The 23,291-nt window shown below is 39.3% G+C and overlaps 1 protein-coding gene across 5 annotated transcripts in view; it reads right to left on the reverse strand.

Moving 5' to 3' along the window:
• The window catches only part of NRXN3 (neurexin 3), a 1,559,665-nt gene that overhangs the window by 811,889 nt on the left and 724,485 nt on the right, over positions 1-23,291 (reverse strand). For all 5 annotated transcript variants that reach the window (XM_029950481.1, XM_029950474.1, XM_029950480.1 and 2 more), the window contains one exon: positions 6,265-6,384. In XM_029950481.1, coding sequence (XP_029806341.1) covers positions 6,265-6,384 — 120 coding nt within the window. The remainder of the gene's footprint in view (positions 1-6,264; positions 6,385-23,291) is intronic.

Here is a 23,291-nt window from a genome sequence, read left to right on the forward strand (position 1 = left end):
ATTATATTTTCTTGCGTCCCTTCAACTTCATTACCTGGGAGATTCAACCAGATCTCACCTTCAGATACTCAGTATTAATGTCATCTCTTTAGGAGGAGCACACTCAGACCTGATGCAAAGAATTGTTTATAAGCACAAAAATCAGACTTACATTTTATGAGTCTCTATGTGGTGTTTTGACAACTAGTGACAAATCATTCTCTTAATATAAGCAAAAATAGAATAATGATGTTGGTTACTTAAATACAAAATTATAATAAGACAAAAATAAAAATATAACATTAATCTGGTAACAAATGGGAAAGTAGAAGAACTGGTGTATAAAATTACTTAGTATTGAGAGTTGGACTGATCATGAAAATGAAAACTAGCATAACCTAAATTCACAGGCTCTAGAACAATGGAGTGACTGAAACAAATACCCACAGGCAATTAGCTATAACTGTTAATACAGGGCTGGAGGATGGAGCTGGAGAATGATGGGGAGGGATCGTTCACAGCCAATCTCCATGGGAACACAGGAACTAAACAATATTGTGAACGATGCTAATTCTTATGTGAAGGAAAAGGAGGAATAAGAGGAGGAAAAGAAGGAGTAGAAGAAGAAATAGAAAGAGAAGAAGGAGGAGGAGAAGGAGGAGGAGAGAAGAAGGAGTAGGAGGAAGGGAGGAGGAGGAGGAGAGGAGGAGGATGTGAATGGGAGGAATAGGAGGATGGGAAGGGGGACGGGAGAGGAAGGGGAAGGAGATCAGCAATGAGAAATAAGAAGTGATAGTGGGATGATCCTTGGTGAAGACTGGGATCCCAAAAGTAACTCAAGGAGATATTTTTGAAGTCAACAGGGAGCTTTACAGAAATTATAGATTAAACTGGGCTCCAGAACTAAGGGGTTAGGAAATTCTGCTCACTAAAAAACGTATTTCATAAAGCAAGAAAATTATGTACACTGTTGACAGAAGAGAGGCTGAAGAAGGGTAAGGAAGAAAAAGGAAACTAATGATGGAATTTGATAGCATAGCCCACGGACACAGACTGATTTAAGAAAACCTTAAATGGATGAGTCACAGAGCCTCAACTAGACGTTGTAGGGGGTGGGGGTGCAACCGGGAGCAAAGTAAAAGGAAATGCTCCACCATGTGCTAAAGAAACTCAATTGGCTATAGATGGAGGTTCCCAAAAATAAATGTGCTATTACTTCTGGAGAAAGCATTAAGGAGATGTTTGAGCTTGTGCCAAGCTAAGCAAATAAGCATATAAATTTTTTTTGTTTCTTTTAATTCTTCTTTATTATTTTGAGAGAGAGAGAGAGAGAGAGTGAGAGAGAGAGCAAGCAGGATAGGGGCAGAGAGAGAGGGAGAGAGAGAACCCCAAGGAGGCTCTGTGCTGCCAGCACAGGGTCCGACACGGGCTCAGATCTCACAAACTATGAGATCATGACCTGAGCTGAGATTGACAGTCAGATGTTCAACCAACTGAGGCACCCAGATGCCCCTACACATGTTTTTAAATCTGTGTACCATCTAATCAATATTAGTAATTGGGAACCTTTTTCATTCATCTTCTCTGAATGCTGTCTGTAGATTAAAACTTCTTTCTGTTCAAGGGGCTAATATATACATACTTCACAGCAGCTGCTTTCAAATTTCATAGGAAACAAGAATAATTTTGGAGGAAGATAACAAAAAAAAACCCCATAAGACTACTGAATATTATTTATGTGCCAGGCACTGTGCTAGGCACTTCAGAAATACCAACAAATGTCATGATCACAATAAATAGGTATTATCTTGCTTTAGACAAGGGAGCACTTAGCTTGGGTAAGCAATCTGATCATAGTTCATACAGGTGGTAAGTGGTGGACCCTCACTGAACCCAGTATGTTTACTTCCAAAACGCACATTTTATCTTGTAACACTACACAGTGAAGAAAAAGTTTGACTTGTTCCTTATGTTATGGTGGGTCAAATTTAACTGATGAAATTTCCACACTGAAGTTTCTAGAATGGGTTCAAGCTCCTTCCCAGTGACCAACCATCATTATGTCATTCCATCTAATTTACACATATCCAACACCTTCCCGAGAAGAACTACATTGCCTTGGCTCCTATTCACACATTCACTTCTATATTTCACTGATGGTCAACAGTAGTTTACACACTAACCCTCAGAGTTACAGTCTACAGAGAACATAAACCTATAGAAAATTTGTCCAGGCTCAAGCTGTAACTTCCCATGCGGCATATACTGGGATGAGTATGTAGGCTTTGAGGCCACACTGCCTGGGTTACATAACTTTTATGTGCCTCAGTTTCCCCATCCGTGAAGTAGGTATGAAGTTTTCAGGTCTAGATGTCACTTCACAGAAAGTACTCAGAATGGTGCCTAGTGCTTAAACTGTTAGCTATTAAAAATTATGCAGAATTCATTTTTACCTTTCTCTAAATGTGTTAACAAATTTGATTGTTTTGATTATTTGTTCCCTGTTACTAGAACACAATCTCTTTTTATGTAGAAACCACTTCTCACCTCCTCTGTATGTCCTGTAGTGTTTAGCAGAGAGGACTGAGCACAGCGAGCATCCCTCACATCTGAGAAATGATGTTGTATTTGAGACATTTGCTCTGGAGTCAGAGATTGGATCATTGCCATTTCTACATGAAGTTCCTAGCCAACACTAAAAGCTTAGCAAAGAAATAATGGAAAAGACTGAGAGGAGGCAACTTGACCTCACTTGGCTCCCAGACAAGGGGAGAGAAGTTAAGAAAATGAAGGCTTACAAAGTCTCAGTAAAGAATGCACATTTTGCCCACAATCCTTCAGCTCCATTACTCACATACCCTTTCCTCCATGATAACAAAAATTTTCAAAAGTATATACTTTAACAATAATAATAACAAGAAAAACAAGAAAAAGTTCTGAAGCCAAACAAACTTGGTAAATACTTCACATGTAATCACTGATGATTAGCGACGTGTATTAGCATATTAAAGGATTCTACTAAATCTTGGAATAAGGAAGTCCACTTAATTTGTTTAACCTAATATTTCCAAAATCCATCCTTTTTTTTTAATTAATGTAAGGAACAAACTGTCCTTGGAAAATGACTTTTTGCAGCTGGGTGCTAGATGTGCTGCTTAGGGTGAGGGACAGGGAAAGAAGTCAACATGAACCAGAAGAGTCAAAAGAGGGATGAATTTCTGTCGTAGCAAAAGGCTCTGGGTGGAATGGGTGATTCATGCAGCATCAGATCCCAACTCTGAGGAGCATAAACCTGGTGACGTATTCTTTTCATTTATTCTTGATAATAGAAATCCAGCTCAATCAATCAATCAATCAATCAGTCTTTATTAACTGTCAACTGAACCTAATACTTTTCCAGGAATACACTACGTTTCAATAAACGAAAACCACCAGGCTAAGGAATATTTCTTTCCTTGCTTTTGATTTCTTATGAGTCTGACCTATTCCTTGCATCATTTCTACAAACTAGCTGAAGACTTGACACCCTAGGGGACCTTAAACAGCATGAAAGGGATTACTAAAGAAGCCAATAAGACACTACTTAATAACCTGAGGACTGTGTGGTATCTTAGTTTCATTGCCTGATTTTATGACTTCTGTGAGCTAAAATTAAAATTCCCAAACCCATTATCACTGTAAGAAGCAATCCAAGGTTGTAGCTCATAAGCAAAATAGCTCTTTTCTTCTCCCAGATTTCTTTATCCTTATGGCTGCTCTTTTCCACTGGTAGGAAAGAAGGGGATAAGGTTGAAAATGAAAGAGCTTCATTAATTTCAAATATCAAATTACTGGGTGACTTGGGTCTTCCATGGTTTAGTCCCACTTTTTAATTATTAGTGGTAAGAGAAAACACAATTTATAATTACCTTTATTCTAAAGTTTCTATAAAAGAATAATGACCAAAGGAGGCAATACACATTACTGTATCCTCAGTTCTGCAGTTCTTTATGACTAAAGCTTTCAGGGCATGTAATTTCCTGTGAAAATAAAAGGGATTCACTGTCCAGAGAGATTGGGGTGAGGTCGCCATCTAGTGGCTACCATTCAAAACACGCTGGGAATAGCCTCACTGGGCTACTGGGCTCAGCCCAGAGGAGTTACCAAGGGATACGGGACTGTCACCGCTGCTTTGCAGATTCTTGTCTGAACTAACAGTTCAGGAAGACTTCTTGAATAACTGATTCAGGACGGCTGTGGATTCTAAACCATTTATCCATTTTTACATCTCTTTGCTTACATTCATTGCATAAAGCTAAGTTACCCTTCAAGCATATGGAACAGTAACCTTACCCTCCCCCCACTACTAAGGTGTTTATGTACATACAACTGGAGGGTTCTGGATACTTATTATGGTTCTGTTTGGCTTCATTTTTGAGGTGAGAGGAGTGAGTCTTATAATCTACACTAAAATGTATTGCTTACATCGCCCCTAATACATTCCATAGTATTTTTCCCATAGCATAACACAAATCATTTTCTTATAATGGCTTGTGAGGTCCAGCAAGCAGCTTGATTTGGTGATATAACACAGACATGAATTTGGAGCTTAAATTACACAGCCCCTTCTAGGCTTCACGTCCTCTTACATAAAATGACAATAAGAACTCTTATCTTGCAAGGTAATGGGGAATTACAGAAGATTTAAGGAGCTGATATGTGTTAGCTATCTCAGTATCTGATGCCTACTGGGCACTGAATATGTGCCTTCTCTTCCTCTATCCATAAACTTTGCTTACCTACACACACACACACACACACACACACACACACACACCTTTATCTACACACATGGCTCACTATAATTCTAGACTCCGGAAGTACTGAAGCTCATGAATACAGAATTAAATTATAGACCAAATCATAGGACTTTTAAACTGGAGAGGACTTTAGCAGTAATAGAATTTCAAGTTCAAAAATGAGGAAATGAGGAAAAAGAGATTTATCATATCTGTCCCAAAAGCAAAAAGTATTTTGGTTAAAATAACTGTATTAAACCCCAGGGATACTCTAACTTGACTATCTTATTCACAGAAGAATCTAGAAATAATTTACGCCACTGGCTTCATTTGACAAGAACCAGGAATAGTAAATGACTTTTCCAACATCTGGCAGAGAATTAATGCCAGGGCCCAGGTCTCCTGACACCTACTGAGTTCTCTGATACCCCATGCTGCCCTCAAGTTTTCTTTTCCCATATGGACAAGAATTCTGCATAACATATGTGCACTGCTCTGGAATGTCAGAGAGTATAGATTTATTTGGATTCAGCATGGAGGATGCCCTCTCTCTTCCACTCCAGAAGTCATTAAATTACCCATCAAATTTTGGCTAACTGTCTACCTTCATAACCCACTCCTGCTTTCTCCAGCCCAAAATGATAATTTTTCTCTTCTGACCGACAATGACAATCTTACCCACGCATGTTGGAATCCCATTACATACTCTGTCTTATTTTCAAACACCTGGATCCTATCTACTCTACTGACTGGTTCATCATTTGAGGAAACAGATAATCTCTTGTGCTCCCTTCTAATTTTCTATATCCTTAGCACACTACTGATATGTAACAGGCTCTCAAGAAATACTTTTTGCTTGTGTGAAGCTTTGCATGTTCCTTTACTTATGTATGGATTCATTTATTTATATGTTGTCCTCCTAGAAGGTAAATTCCAACTGAGCCAAGGACTTGCCTATTTGTTCACCTCCATATTTTCATTGCTTTCTAAAGCAGTGCTCAGAACAGGGTAGATAATGATTAATAATGATTAAATAAACAAGCAAAGCTCCCTTCTAAGTGTCCTGTAGTGATCTAAGTACATACTTTTACCTATAATGTTTGAATTTCTGGTTTATTCATCTCCCTCTAACAGAGAGTAAGTCATTTATTGAGAGAAGAAACTGGCACCTGGGAGGATGAATGATAAGTGATTTTTGAATAAATGAATAATAAAGGATCTATAGAACTGTACGTCTACTCTCCAGACTCATACTCTATGCCTAAGGAGAGAGACTCATCAGCATACAGTGACAGTAATGGGTAAGTTCTATAATACAGATCAATGAGAAGGGATTATGAAAATAAAGAGGAAGGCATCTTAGCCTTACCTGAATTTGTCAATAAAGAACATGTCACATGACTTCTGTTAAGCAAAATAAAAATTTAAAAAATCACCTTTGCTTACTGAATGACCAAGAGGACAATGAAAGCAGAGAGACAACTTCATCACATATAGCTGTACTCACCCTCAGCCACATCATCGTCCACAGTTAATTTAAGGCTTTTTCCTCTCCGCACCACCCGAACGGTGTGCCATTCATTGTCATTGAGCTTCTGCCCCGCATACAGGGTCTCAGGTCCTTTGCCTAAGGACGATGGTAAGTGTCAAAGTTAGAATAAGTTCTGAAAGTAGTAATTATGGCATCAGAACTGTCAAAGCCACACTGGTGCATATGACCCATAGCATTGAAGGAATCCTATGCCCACCTGTAGCCCATCCTAGTTTCACTGATCCAACAAGATGCTCCACTATTGTCCCCAAATGCAAAAGTTTCAATTCATATGGACATTGACAAAACAGGGAGAGATATAAGTACCCTCCTTTGTCTACAGAAATAAAGTTCTAAAATGCCAATGTTAAGTGAACATTTAGAAGAAATGTAGTCAGCTATCATTTTGTTTCCCAAAGTCTTAGATTTCAGATGAATTTCTTGAAGACATGGGAAATTCATCATACATTTTTTTAGAATTATTTGGTCACTTAGGCATAATACACCAGTCTGGCTTTTGGAGAGTATCCATCAATTGGATGAGAAAAGAGTTCAGTAATATACATTTTTAACATGATTTGGCCATTAACCCACAGTCCTACCAGAATTCAGCAACCACAGAGATCACTACAGTAATCATCACAATAATACTGTTGAGGTCTAATCCCTATGATAAATAATGCTCCTGAAGGGAATGTGAAGTGTCCCAGATTTATCTCATTGTTCATCATCCTCCAAAGAGATCTAAAAATCTGAGAAAGGAAATAATGTAAAATTCCAAAATCGAAAATTCTAGGTCAAAAGAATATTCAGTAGAAAGTGCCACCATATAAAGGAATAAACCAAGGTTTCCCTAAAGCTCCATTATCAAGATGTTCAAGAGGATGTTCAAGTGCACCCTAAGGAGAATCAGGTTCAACAAGGAATTATAATATTTATGGACAAAAGTGGTTGAGATGAACACTGAGGCATGAAAAGAATTTGGTTAGTAATGGTGGAGGAATGTCATGTTTTGCTCACCATTGAACTGAGATATAAATTTAAAAGACAAAGAAGATTGCATAGAACCAGAGAACTTAGACCAAGTGTGCTCTCTCTTTGTGGGTAGCTGAGCCCATGCAGAAAGAGACCGCTTAAGACTTCCTGGATTAGTCAATCACTATGTAGAAAGCCTTATCTTTGGAAAAAACTTGGGGAAAAAAGATGAAATGCATAACTGGCCAATATGTCTTTATGGATATTGTGCCTCTGAAATATGTCAGAATACACTTGGATCCAACATATAGGAGCACAAGGCTAGGTACACAGTAGGTGCTTTAATGAGCACTTGTTGAACAACTAGTGTTTGCATAGGTATTTATTTCTTTAGAAACCATCGACTAAGGTCAATACATTTTTATCTAAGTGATTTTGAAAGCTTTATTTTATAGCTTTCACTGGCCACACCACCCGTTTCTCTTTTCCTCCAAGACTGAGGTGTTATATACTCTTTAGGGAAGAAGATTTTAAAAGTCATATCACCTGGGTAAATATATTTTAAACTAGGTAACTTTAAACTGTACCCTTTAATTTTGAGTTATTAGTGTTGCTATTGAATGCTGGTTATATGAGAAATGATAGCAATTGAAGTTTAGGGGGATTTTCTTCTTGAAAAATAAAGGTTTGTAAAGTAAAAAGGTCTCTTTTGATTACAGAGTATACAACAAATAGTAAGTATTTATTTCTTTTTTTCAGATAGTACCTCTATCCCAAGTATAATGCAAATTCACAAGAATTCTAAGAATCAATGTAAAGTGGACCAAATGCACCCAAAATTGTATATGATGCCAGGAGATCAATGACTCTTAGGGGGAAAAATTCTATAATAAACCATTTTATAGTCAATCTTAGCTTTCCATTGTATGTCTGTCTTAATATTATCTAAAGTATATGTATTATAATAGAATTTTTCCTATATGTCACTTCATTAGATAGCACTGTTTATTATTTCATTAAATTCAGACCTAAGATTGATATAACAGTCACCTTTACCAAAGCAAACGGTGCAGGCATTGAGAGAAAATGGGCTACGTCATGTGGGTGCTTTGAAGCAAGAACAGATGTTCTCTGAAGAAAGAACTCTGCCTTTGTTTTTTTTTTCTTGTGTGTCTTTATCGTCTTTATTCTATATGCAAATGCTTCAAGAAGAAAGAAGAAAGTAAAGAAAGATGAAGAAAATACTGGCTATGGAGGCAGAACTGTTATAAAAGCAGACTATTTAAACATCTATAGGTGGCATCCATTCTTTAAGCAAGTTTTGCACATCACTTAATTTTTATGATGGGGAACAAAATAAGAGGGAGAAACACTAATGCAAACACAGTCACAGTTTAGCAAAATTCCCACATTAGTGTCATATTAGCCACAGAAAAGTAAAACAAGCTTTGCAATTATCCCAGTGTATTTAAAATGATGCTGACATTTTTGCAGGGACTTTGAATTTTCTTTTGTCTTTGAAATGTCCATTCTGGTCAAATTCAAACAAAACTATTTAACTGTCCGTTTGACTCTAAAACTTCAGGATGTGATGGTCTATGACCAAACATGTAAAAAAAAAAAAAAAAAGACCTAAAATCCCTTATGCTCTACTGCTTGGCTTCAACTGCTGTCTCCTACCCCAATAATTCTCGTTTCTCTGACAGCAGAAAAAAAAATTGATACCCATCTCATTAAACTCACAGGGAAATGAGTATTATTCAATATTCATTTTCAAGCAATAAATATAGAAATGTTAGCAAGCTTCTGAAAAAATATCTCATCTTCCAAAAGTGGAGAGTCAATGGCATTTATCTTTAATCAAGCAAAAAGGTCAATGCATCCCTACCAGAGAGAAAGTGATGTTTAAACTCAGCTAGAAATGTAGGCAAACAGAGGGGAAGAGCAAATCTAATCTGTAGCCTAAGCATAAAACGGGATTGATAAGTGATAGAAGATGTCGACATGAGCTGAAAATTGAAACCTACAAACTGTTAGGTTTTCAGAGAAGAAGGATGTAGTCTAGGGAAGGCTTCCCTGGAAGATTCAAGCACGAAGCCAGTGAAGTAGCTTCAGTAAAACAATGAGTGTAAAAAGTGCTTCCCGTTACAAAAACGATGGTCCAGATGAGGAGAAACTTTCTTTTTTAAGTTGGAATTTTAAAAGGAACTGATGGGAATTTAATTTTTAAAAAATTAAAAAAAATACTCAAAGCCATTAATGTTCCTGCATTGTCCTTTTTCTTTTTGTTGTAGCCAGGAGAAATGTGATCTCTGATTAGGTACGTATTGGATGTAAGTATCAGATGCATGTTTCCTTCTTTTATAGTTTAAGTAGTACATGTTGATCACAAAGGAAAAAAATTTGATTCCCTTTAGGCTGCGTAGTTCATCATTGTTTGCTCTAAATACAGAAAACTAATAATTTATCTGAAGCCCTGGAGTTTAATTTCTCAAGTAATGACCTCCATGACTGGAGTAAAGAAGCAAAATTATAGTTGAAGATTTCTGAGATGCAGAGGTCTACAGAAGAGTTCAACTGCTTATTATCACGGAGAGAAAAACCTTAGTGAGTCCTTGGGCGACACCACCCAAATTCTCACTCTTGACCTAGTCTCACTGCAAACTTATTTAGTACCATCTCTTTAAATTAAGACATGCCTCGCCAAAGATGGTGTAATTCTCTGACAAATGGGGATAAAGGATGAGGCATCACGGATGAAAAACACAAATAGAGTATTTTCTTGACCCGGCCCACAGCAACCCTGTGGAAGACCTATTTCTTTAAGAAGCCAGAACTAATACTGACGTCGAAGTGAAAAATGAGGAGAAAAGCATTCTTTGAGAGAAATCATTGCAGATTGCTTGGAGGAAGATGACACTCAGATATTAGCAGACTATTCCCTCGGGGGGAACAGGAAATGGGAGTATGTGGGGAAATCTGTAGTTGGGTATTACTGCAGGCACACACCTTCACAAGGTGGACTTTGGATTTTAATTTTTTTAACCTATTTAGTTGTTTTCTCTTTATTTCTTTTTGTTGCTTTTTAGTAGACTGTTCATAGTACATGAATTTGTTATTCCCCCCAGGAGCAACATAACCAGTACAACTACAAGACACCCCGATAAACATTAGTTAATAAATTTCTAAGACCTGCCCAGACCAGGTGGTTTTGCTCATAAACAGGGAGTAGAAATTCCTTCCATCTGTCACAAAGGACTATCTCCAAAAGTGGGTTGGTAAGACTGGACACTTACTTTGCTTGGGGTAGAGGGGCAGGAATGAAGAGGGTAATATCTGTACCATAATCACTTTGCATTACCTGAATATCTTTCTATTCATGCAAGAAAGAGAAAGAAACAACTTGATTTCTCTTAGAACTATGTCTCATGTGAGTCAAAACTGCTACAATACATAACAAAATATGAAATTCAGTCCCTCAGAAAGGTATAGCAAAAGGTACATGATTATACATTTCAATGGTAGGATAAATACTCAAAATGACTGTGTTAGGTTTAAAGAACACCAAATACATTTAAAAATAGAAAAACTTACCTTCATTTCCACCAGCACCCTAGGTTGGGCCAGCTGAGCTATGGCAAACAATTTACTAAGCCTACAGCACCATATATTTTATCAGTCTTCCTCCCCCCAGAGAGAGAGAGAAAGAGGAGAGAGAGAGAGAGAGAGAGAGAGAGAGAGAGAGAGAGAGAGAGAGAGAGAGAGAAGGTCAGGCAAGTAAAGTAAAGGCAAAGGCACGGAGGGGGGAGTGGCAGAGAAATAGGAAAGAAGCATCTTATTTTTCATCCAAAGGAATTCCAGGTTCTGGTTGTTTTCTTCAGGTTAACAACCCAACAGAGAATAAGAGGTGTTATATTTTTATATACTCATTTTTTCCCAAAAGCATTCATTATCTTTGAAAGAAATTTTAAATCACTTACTTCTAGAGGCAATTGGGTGAAAAACCTCAAACAGATTCCTCCATTCTCACTGGAGTTCTGGAGTCTCAGAAAGGGCATCTAACAATGGATATGAATATGGGGAGCTTTCTGGAAAGTCTTCTGGTAAGAAGCCTACCATGAGGTATGTGAGAAAAACAAGTGACACACCCTAAGCACATCTACCCTCCTGGAGACCCCGCTTCTAGTTAAAACCCACTGAAAACACCACCAATAAGTACTGAACTTGAGTAAGGAAATGGACTATTGAGTCTGCCACATACAACATATTCAACTATGGGCTGACAACCCCCCCTTACCTTGGCTCATTTCCTACTCTGCCAATAGAGTACTGTTGCTAACCTCTGGCAGTATATCACGGAGACCACCAATTGATCATTTAACTAATGGTAACTGAGCATCCACGTGGGATTAGGCACCATTCCGTGTGGAGGATTCAGAGAAAATAAGACCAATAAGGTCCCTGCCCTTACAGATCTTACAGCCTGGTTTGGAATGGGGGAGGCTAAAACTAAAGAACATAAGGTAATTATCAGATGCAGTTGAGTTCTATGATGAAAATAAAACAGTAGGATATGATGAAGGTGGGCTGCTCAGAGGGTGGGCTACTTTATAGCAAGTCTCAGAAAGGCCTCTCTGAGGTGGCCTCTGTACTCTTGCCCTGAGTCCCTGGCTGGATGGAGAGCTATTAATTGAGGTGGTCAGAGCAGGCTTCTCTCCTGAGGTGCATCTGAGAAGGAACCAAGCATCTGACACAAATATCCGAGGCAATGGGGACAGCAAGAGCAGAAGCCCAGAATAAACTTGGCATATTAGAGGAGCAACAACAAACCCCATTGTGGCTGGAGCCAGTGCCCAAAGGAGAGAGTGTGGTGGGAAAGAAGCTGAAGAAGCAAGCAGGGTCCGGATCATAAGAGGACCCAAGGACATGGTACAGAACCTGAATGTTGTCCTAAATGCATCTGGGGGTCCCTGTGAGGTTTTGGGTAAGGGGATCCTATGATTTAACTTAAACTTTAAAACTCATTCCAGTTGCTATGGGTGCACTGGACCCAAAAAGGCCACTAACAGAAACAAGGAGATCTCAGGGAGGCTGTTAAAGGCAGGGAATGAAGGTAGGTAACTTTTACTAAGGAGGCAGTGGTAGAAATGGAGATTGTGAAGTTTGGGGTGCATTTTGGATGTGGAGTCAACAGGATTTGAGATCGCTTTTGAAGGTGAACTGGGAGGAGGAGAGGAAAAGAGAGGAACCCATGGTGACTCCTAGGTTCATTCTGAGAACCAAGGTGGTAGACGCACCCTCAGCCGAGAAGGCAAAGATTCCAGAAAATGTAAGACATGACTGATCTTACCAGTCAAGGCAGCTTGCTTCTGTTACTTGCCCCTTTCCTAAGAAGCATCAGTCATACTCGGCACCATCTCTTGGCAATTTCCTACTGCTCAAAGTTCAAAGTGTGGTTCAAAATTCACTGCTTGCATGGTTTTCTTAGTATGGTGTTAATCAGCACCTTGGGTCACCAATGCCTACTGATGACCCAGAGTTACGGGGTTACTGCTGTCTTTCTTTCCCTCCCTCCATCCCTCCCTCCCTTCCCTCTCTCCCCTTCTTTTTTTCTTGCATAGCTTCAGTTATGTGCTCTGGCCCATGCCTAAAAACTGCAAGGAGAAGTGTGCCTAACATTACAAAGCAAACCCTGGCAGTGCATTCAATAGGATCTCTAAATTGTGATCACAGTGCAAAATGAACCCACTCATCTCAGCTGGGAGAATGGCATCTCAATTTTGAAATGGAATGAATCCAGGGCTGATACCTCTCCAAAGGAACAAATGACTTCACAAAAGACGAGAAAGAATCCTGCCCCCAATTTACTGCCAAATCTCTACCTTAAGTCATAAATTTACAGCACTGCTTAGGAGTGGTGAGGTGAGGACAGTATCAGGATTTCTTGTGATAATCTCTCTCCACGAAGCCACTTTTCAAGAGATGAGGGCAATTTGCTCAGGGATAGGCAGAACGATACTTTTGTAGGTCCTGATTCTATTCTTGTTTAAAAAAAAAAAAAACACCTTTCTAAACCATACTAGTAATTCCCCCCACCATTGTCATGATATAATTAATAAAAATTAGGCTTCTTTTGATCATTTAAAACATTATTGTACCTTAGGGCCTTTTCTATGTGATTTTATTTTTTAGCACTAAAGACACATATTTTGAAAATCATGGGCACAGTGCTAATGAAATCTGAACCAAGATATGCACTACAGCCTATCCCCCTAACATCCTCCTAATAAATGTCAAATTAAGCCTTTTTTCTGTGAGTTGACCCTTTGTAATAAAAAGCAGAATAAAAAATGTCCAATTATGAATTGAAAAGTGTAGTCAATTAATCCTAATAATTAATGTTTTGCTGTCAATAAGAATTAAGGAAGGCATAATACATCTTCCATTGCTCCTCTATCATAGGCTTTCACAACTTATCTACCTCCACTCACCCCTTTCCAGCTAGAACTGTGCACCTCTCCAGTAACTTGGCTACCCTTGTACCATGTAAATTGTCATTCTGTCTCTGGTATTACAAATATAAATATAAGTAAATATAAATATAAAAAATATAAATATATCCATTGTCTCCACTTCTGTACCCTTTGAGGGACAACAGGCTACCTTTAAAATCCCCAACACCTAAGCCGAGGCACACCTTACACCAAGAAGATACTCAACATATTAGGGGGAAAAACTAGTGGAAGATTAAATAAAATTGAAAATATTCCACATGAAACTAGTAAGTAGGATGAGGAAGAGAGAAGAAACAGAAGAGGAGGAGGAGAGGGCTACAGACTCTATTTTAGCAATAGAATAAACTGGACCAATTCGGGAAAGTATTCAGTACAATAATAAATACATATAAGTGAATTAATAAAATTGGATGAAGAAATACATGACAGAGTAAACTTATTGAAGGTGCTGGAAGAAAAAGATGGGGAGTAAAACTCTGCACACTGATTTTGGCAGCTGAGTGAATTAGGCGCTAATTCCTAATCCATCTTGGAGCTAAAAGTCACCAGGCAGCAGATATAAATAAAGACACTACTTTTCATTTTAAATATATTTTTCCCAGCCAGAAAAAAAATACACTTTTCTGAGAAACTGACATGAGAATGAAAGCAACATTGATAGAAAGGTGCTAGGTGCTCTGCAGATACAATCTCATTTAGTTTCCCGATATGCAGCTGATATGGTTTCCCCCAGATTTGCAAGTACAGAGGTGGCACAGAGGGCTACAGCCTGCCAAGGTCATGCAGCCACGGGACACAGTCCCCAGCCTGCCTGTAAAATCTCTCTGCTGTAGCTGCATTTGTTCTCACAGCGTCATCACGGGCAAGCCCCTGGGCTGGCCCAGTCTAGAGATCTGAGGATGAACAAGATGAGGCCAGATAAAGGTCATGGAAGAGGTGGCAGAACAGTGAAACAGAAACATAAAATCTAATCTTGGGGGTGAATGAAAAGTAGGACCCGATTTCATTTTTTTAAAAATGTATTCGCAAGACTAGGGTCAAGCCCTAACCTACTAATAAAGCCAAAAGAAGTTAAAAGTTTTTATTAGAGATCAAAGTAGAGGATAATTAGATCATGTCTGTGGCCCCTGAGGCAGGCACTTTTGGTACCCGGTATCACGTCCCCTGGGCCAAGCTCAGATTTCAGCCATGATAGCAAGAGACAGCAGTAAGCTCACACAGAGCCTGACTTCAAGCAGGGCCAACTCTTGGGCCTTCTCTAAAGTCAGAGGTGCCTTCACTGCCTGCATGCAAGAGACACTAAGTAGTGGAGAAATGGAGATGGAGGCTGTCAAGCAATGGGAGAGAAAAAGCTAATGGATTAATTAGTTTCCCCAAATCTCCAGTCATTTGAGTGGTAACTCTTGGAGGCATTCATTACAACACCTCCATCTCCCCCACATCCACTTGACCCACAGCAGAAAACCTGACTATGGATACCCACACTGGTGTTTCTTTTTTCACTGTTCATCCTCTCTACTCCTTTACTCCCACTTTTGGGGATCCCTCCCAAACAAACCACCTGACCCAAGTCCTTGTCTCAGGCTCTACTTTCAAAGAACTCAGGCTAAGATGACACACAGTGCTTGATCATTTCCTTCCTAGTAACTCAAACATTACAATGATCCTGTGAAGTAGGAAATATCAATGCTTATGATGAGATCCAAAAAGGTTAGGTGACTTCCCCAAGGTCACAAGGTATGAAATCATGAAATTAATATCAAGAATCTGGGCTTCACAGATAGAACTCCAGAGACAGAGCTCTCCCATTAACCTCTAGCTGCCTACAGTCTATGAAGTCCAAAGAGAACAGAAGACAGTGGTCTGCTGTCACCATTAAAGGCAGGGGCCGTGGTTTCAAATTACCAAATAATGACCAAACTCTTGAGGTTGTGAGGAGATGCATGGATCTCTGAAGGCAATCACCAGGCTCTCCACAATGAGGACCTATGAACCCGTGAGGACCAAGGAGGGCTTTTGAGAAGGTAAGAACACCATTACTCTCAATTATCTCTTGTTTATTCAAGACAGAAGCTAAGAGATATGGTCTCCATACACAGAGTCCCTTCAGGCTCTATGTTTCTAAATAATTACCATACCTCAGATGGAGGACTCTATTTTAGATACAAAGATACAGTCACTAGGGTTTAAAAGTATCCTGAGACAAAGAGTTCTGTGAAATGGCATTTCCGTGTCAACCTCTCTGTGTGTAGCCCCTCCTTCCCACAACAGAAAGTACTAACTCTGAGGTAAGAATGTAAAAGGAGTGATATTTCCAGCCTATCTCCCTAGGATGATGATTACAAGTTCTATCGGCTTATGAGATTGATGGCATTAGCTGATCTCCCGCTGTGAACAGAGGCAGCTGCAACACGGGATGGTCCTGTCACCTGAGTGCACCCTCTTATCCTCTTAACATCTGCTTTGTGCAACCACGGGATCTAGGAGGCTAGATGAGCAGAACAATCACTCTATTCTGGTCCCGGTTCACTAAGATGATGATCCTTTTCTCCGCTTAAAATAATATGTATATAGGTTTTAAAATATGAGAAATTATAGCTCTCCATCTCACTAGAAATATCTTCTCTTTATGATACCCACTAAAATAGAACTTGCAAGACAAGCACATAGAGGAAAAAATTAAAACCAGAGCATTAATAAAAATAGATCAAGGGTATTTTAATTCAAATGTGTTTGTCTCCCTTTAAGTAAGACTTAAATACAACCGATTCCTCATGCAGCAAGTGTGGCCTTGTGCAAGCATGCAAAGTGGCTACCTTGGCAAATGTGGCTAATCTCCATATGCTGCCTTTACAACTTTGTGCGATGGTTTGGATACAGCATGGAAGTGAACTTCAGACTGCTGACTGCTTTATCCATGCACCCTGATTCCTGATGAAGCTGGGGGCATCAAGCAGAAGGAAATTGTTCCTACTGAACAGGGTGAAATCACCACCCCACTTCAGGCTGTATAAAGGAAGATGAGTTTAATTGAAATATCCAGTCCCTACTATAAAGGCATTGTTGAAGTTTCTGAGGGTACAATGATAAAAAAGACACATTCACTATAATCACGGAGCTCACAGTCTTCTGAAAGTATTACACAAGTTAAAACAAATTGTGTGAGAGAAAGGGGCTCACAAGTATGCACTGGGTCCCCTACCAGTGGGGTACCTGGTCTGTCAGAAAGTCTGAGTCATTAACTATATTTCTGTTTCATATTTTCATGTAGGACTACACAGGTCTGATAAGTCAGGGACCAACACCTTCATTTCTTTTTCCTTCACAACTTCAAATAGCACTGTCCTTGGCATGCAAAGTGAATCTCAAAGTTGAAGGGTAAATGAACATATTTCTTATTCTTCTCATACTTGCATTCAACTCTGCTAATAACAGCAAGTATGTATATTTTACTTACCAGACAGCAGTCACTGGACACCATTCTGAGTGCTTTTCCTACATTAATTAATTTAATATATCAATCCCATAAGGTTGTTGTCATGATTATATTACTTGTTGACAAAATAGGCTGTCCCTTCCTATCAGTCCTTTTCTAAATAGGTCTATCCTTTCTGGAGAATTATATTTACTCTCCCATCATGACAGTCACTGTGTGTGACTTCCTCCATTGCCAAGGACATGCGAGCAGAACCCTGATGACCATTACTGTGAGTGGGAAATAAAGTTCTGCTCTTTAAAGTCACTAACATTGCAGGGACGCATTTGTTAATGTAGCATAACTGAACTGAGCTGACTGATACCTAGGTCCAATTAATATCCATACTTTACCCTTAAGAAAACTGAGACAGAAAAAAGTTCAGCCTATTTTTCAAGGCCACATATGTAGTAATTGCTGGGATTTGAATCTGGGCAGTCTGGTTCCACTTTGGTTTTAACTTACACAACCTCTATTGGCCAAGGGATGGACCAAGGAATGAACCAAGGATGGTTAAGAGATACAAAAATAAATCCTCATAGTGAAATATTCTACACATGCCTTATACACATAAAAATACATAAATCTATTAAACCAATTAATTAGCTCAAGGCAATGAACATGGCTTTAATTACAAGGTGGAAAGAAGACCAGGCAAAGAAGGGGAAAAAAAGGCAAAATAAAATGGGAGAAGAGATAAACATATAGAGAAAATGACAGGGGAACAAAACAGATTAAGAAAAATCTCAATATGTGTCAAATCGCTCAGAGGCAAATCTCACTCCTAGAAAAATAAAACTCAAGATCTTTATCTTTAAAATGCTGCCAGAACACAGAACAAATAAAAGTGTTTGAAGCATGTATTCTGAACATTATTGGGCTTTTCCACTTTAATAAAATGAACTCCTCTGTTTGTGCACTATATAGGATGACAGGCAATGCATTTCATCCAGGGCGATGCCACTTATCTGCATGCAACAAACCTGTCATTTTAACTTTCAGACTTTTCAGAGCAGCTAAGGAGTAATCTGGGTCCATGGTTCTCATATTTTAAACTTGATAAGAAGATGGGGCACCTGGGTGGCTCAGTCAGTTACATATCCAACTTCAGCTCAGATCATGGTTTCATAGTCCGTGAGTTCAAGCCCCGCGCTGGGCTGTGTGCTGACAGCTCAGAGACTAGAGCCTGCTTCAGATTCTGTGTCTCCTGGCCTCTGTCCATCCCCCACTTATGCTCTCTCTCTCTTGCTCTCTCTCTCAAAAATAATCATTAAGAAAAACTTGATAAGAAGCATGTGTGGATAATGCAAATAATTCAGATTCCAGAATTCCAGATTCTTTATGTGTCTTTTGCCAACCTTTCCTTCTTTCCTCAACTCTGTTCTGTATTTTTAGTTTTTCCAGGTTATGTCCTATGTTTCTCTTATCTTCCCAATCCTCTCGTCTCCAGCATTGCTCTTAAGGTCATCCCCATCTGGCTCCTCAAGCCATGAAGCTGGCAGTCCTCCCAGACCCTCTCTTTTCTTTTGCCTTCTGCACCTAAACCAGAGCCCAGGTAGGCAGTTCCTGGTACCCAGGGAGGCCTGAAGCTGCTCACTCCATGAGACCCCACCCACCCCTACTGCACTGGTTCTGGCCTTCCCCCATTCTCACTCTGGGTATTGCCAAAGGTGTATTCTCGCCCTCCCAATCGATCAGCCTTTCACACTGTGGTCAAAATTACTGTTCTACCACAGAAATTTCTTCATGTCCGTTCCTACTTAAAATCCTCCAAGGCCACTAAGTGTCTAAGTACAATGAAGGCACATGAGGACTTTGGGGATTTGGGAGCAGCATACACCTTTATAACCTCACCTCTCATAATGCAGGTAGTACTCTGACTGCACCAGGATCACATCTGCTTATTTCATCAGCTTACCTGTGTGCACTCTCTGAACCTAAGTCACATAGGACTACATAGAAGCCCTTCCTACCAATTTCTTAAACTCACTGTAACTCTTTTCCCCCCACATGCATAGTAGTACAAGAAGAGTAACTACTGGGGAGCCCAGGTGGCTCAGCTGGCTAAGCATCTGACTCTTGATTTTGGCTCAGGTCATGATTCCAGCGTTGAGCCCCCACATCAGGCCCCATGCTAAGCACAGAACTTGCTTAAGATTCTCTCTCTCTCTCCCTCTGCCCCTCTCATCTGCCCACACACACACTCCCTCGCTCTCTAAAAATAAAAATTTTTAAAGAATTAAATAAAAAAGAATAGTAACTACTTTACAAGGCTTTGTGAGGATTAGTCAAGGCAATACATGTAAAACATCTAATTGGGATGCGTGGGTGGCTCAGTCAGTTAAGCGTCGGACTTTGGAACAGGTCATGATCTTGCGGTTCATGAGTTCGAGTCCGCATTGGGCTCCGGACTGACAGCTCGGAACCTGAAGCCTGCTTCGGATTCTGTATCTCCCTCCCCTGCTCATGCTCTGTCTCTCTGTCTCTCAAAAATAAATAAATGTTTTAAAAATTTTAAATAAATAAAAAATTTTTAAAAAACATCTAATAGCAACTAGTGCCTAGTGAGTACTAAGGTAACAGTGCATGCTAAGGGAATGTTACCAATCTAGTGATGGTTTAAATATCTTTCTCCCTACCACAGTACACATTCAAGGCCTGAAGTAGAAGCCCACAGCAAAAAGAAATCTGAACAGTTTCCTATCATGGAAGATACCTTTAAAATAACTCTGTCACATCACAAAGCCAACTTAGAACATGATACCTCAAGTAAAGTGATGGTTTTCAAAAATGTTTCTTCCCTCCCTCCCACACCTCCCACCCTCCCTCCTTCCCCCTCCTTCTTCTTTCTCCCTCCCTCTCTCTTTGTTATGGGTTGAGGAAGAAATGGAGAGAAAAAGGCCACCTATTATGGACCACTTCCTATTTCCCACTTAACTCCCATAAGCATAGTTATCTAATACTGTCTGAAGTTTGGGTTCCTCATCCTATTTTACAGAGAAAATACAATGAGACTCAGAGGGTTTAAGCAATACAAATGAGGGCATTTAAGGTGAAAGTGACAAAAACAAGATTCAAACCCATATCTATTTGACTCCAAAGCAATATTTTATCCATACACTTCCATTTTTTCATGAGCCAAATATTTTTATTACTCAGTACATAAGCATTTGAGATCAATACCAGTGGGTAATAAAGTATCACTTATAGATAATTTAGAGCTATTTATGATTTTTAAATAATATACCCTTATCAATAATTGTTCAGCAAAGAAATGGTTTTAAAGACATCTTCTCAAGATATTCATTTTTGTCTGATTTTGTACATTACTAGGAATTATTTCCCATTCTGATATATTTAGCAGATTTTTGGGTACCAACTCTACTTGGAAAAAAATTATTTCAAATGTAGAATACAGTAAATGTATTATTTCCTTTTGCCAACCCTTTCATGTCTGGTATATGGGAAGCTCTGAGTCACTCCTCATGGCCCCCATGGATGGTGACAGAGGCTCAGTGTGAAAACAGGAAGAGTCAGAAACGAGGCTGCTGAAGGTCACAGCAAAGACTGGGAGAATCAGCAACAACACTGTTGGAGGCTGGTGAGAAGCTAGCTGGGCAGGGAAGAGGAAATGTGTTCTGAGGAGGAGGATTAAGAAGAACCTGGGAGAGCTTATGTGGTGGTTCCGTGCTTGAAGGATGGAGTTTTATGACCCATGTCAAGAGGACAAAAACACACACTGCCTCCAGAGCTGTGTACATTGCACTGGCTCCTCACTGTACTATCTACACAGATGACCTTGTATCTCAGACTCAACATCAGTGCCCCGTGGCTAGAAAACAAGCTCACAATTCTTTCTTTTCTCGGACCCAGAAGCCAGTTCTTCCAGATAGTGTAAGACTCTAAATGATGCTTCCCTTTCGTACCCTGTTTCTCTAATGGTGTGGATCTTTTAGAATGCAAAGCACATTTAGGGTCCTTGTCCATTTAAAAGGGTAACTAGACAGTCCCAGAGCTAACATAGGGTGCCAGGGTAAAGGGATGGAGGAGAATTTAGGGATGATGGGGCATGAAATAACTGATATGTTTCATGTCGGGGCTTAATATTCAATTCTCACAATCCTGTGACATTAGCACTGTAATCCCATTTTATAGATAATAAAAGTAAGAAACAGAGATGTTAAACTATCTTGGCCAAAAGCAATAGATCCAAAGCCAGGACTATATGATGACCAAGTGCTCATTCTTATATTAAACTACCTTCTGGATGGATGAGGAATGTTATTTGTGAATAAAACCAGACCACTGATGCTTCCGTAGGAGCAGGAGTGGAGATCTGGGAACAGCAATGAGGTAGAGAAACCAGAGATGCTTCTTTGAATTGATATTCAGGCCGGGTAGGAATGGGAGTGAGTGTGTAAGGCAGCGAGGAAATCCTAAGGAGTGTCACGGAAAAGGTTGAGAAAAGGCAAATCTCTGTGGGTCTTAGATCATGCTGTAAGAGAGGGTACACTTGTATATCGGGGTGTTTGATGATACCGTGAGTTTACATTGACTGGGACCTGACTGCATATGTAGGAACTCAAGTTCCCCCATCGGATTCCCGGTGGGTCACTCTCATCTCAATAACCTATTTCCCACTGACTTTGAGATGATGTGGGTGGAAACTCCATGTGGCCAGAGACTGTACCTATCTTTTTCAGGTTCCAGTCGAAGGCCTAGATGTCATAGTTACTCAATATGCATTTATATTAATGTATATAGCAAGTCCAGCTTATGGAGACTGAATTCAAATGACTCTAGCATGCTCTAACATGGAAATAAGAAGAAAATGTGGTTATGTGCTTATTACATCTAATTATACTATTTGAAGCTAGAATGCTTCTACTGATTCATAATCCAGTATTGTGATTTGATTCAGCTCCCTTGGGATCAATGGAAAGACAAGTTCTAATATACAGTTTGGCACATGGTAGGTGCCAACGGATTAGCACTACTTGTTGTTATTGTTTATTTACAAAAACATATTTAAGTGATTTTTTAATTAAGTAATAGAAATAAATGGTGCTTTAAAAAAGTTCAAAGGAAAAAACCAGGGGAAAGAAAGTCCCAGAAGGACTACATTTTAAAATTACAAGTATAAAAATTCTTCTTACGCTAAGAACAAATATCCATCCAATGGTTGCACAATAACATTTGTTTGATATTAAATATTAATTACCTCAATAACCCATCAAATACTGTTCATTTGTAACATGCTATGCTTCAGCCAGTGGCTAGGGATAAAAGGAGAAATACATCAAGATCCCTGGATCTAAGTTAGAGACTACTGGAGGAGACAGTCATGTAGAAAATGAAATACAGTGCTCTAAGTGCTTAACACTTGGGTGAACCCTTCTTACTATGCCTTAGGGACACAGTGAGAGAGAGAAGGTATTTGTGTATTTGTGTGTGTGTGTGTGTGTGTGTGTGTGTGTGTGTGTGTGTGCCTTTTGGTCTGGGTTTGGGGTCCAGAAAGATAGCGGCATTCAAGCAAGACTTCTTAGAGAAAGAGAGGCTTATGTACCCTAAAGTATGATCAGGAAATACTCCTCCAGGTAGACCAGAGATGGAAGAGTTGAGAGTCTGGCAAATTCAGGGAATGGTGAGCAGTTCCAGTCTCTTGGAAGGCAGGTTTAGAGCTTTTTTATAAGAGGTAGGAGATGAGCCCAAAGAAGTAGCCAGGAGCAAATTTTGAGTTCTTTTGTTACAATAACATACAAATAAAATAAGACTTTGTATTTTATCTTCTATACCAAAAAGAGCTCTTCGAATATCTTAAACAGGCTGCTATGTGTGTTTGCTATATTATATAGATTGTTCAATTTTGCTACAGTAATAATAAAAACAAACAAGATGAGTAAAATTCACAGGAAATGTTAAGTATAGAGAGCAAACAGGTGACCTCTGAGTCCTGTTAAACACAGAGAAAACAATCAGAGCATATGTTTTTTAAATAAAGACAAAAAGGATGGAACAGAGAAGTACTTGCCCAGAGA

This window comes from Suricata suricatta, chromosome 9 (assembly GCF_006229205.1).
Source record: "Suricata suricatta isolate VVHF042 chromosome 9, meerkat_22Aug2017_6uvM2_HiC, whole genome shotgun sequence".
Classification (NCBI taxonomy): domain Eukaryota; kingdom Metazoa; phylum Chordata; class Mammalia; order Carnivora; family Herpestidae; genus Suricata; species Suricata suricatta.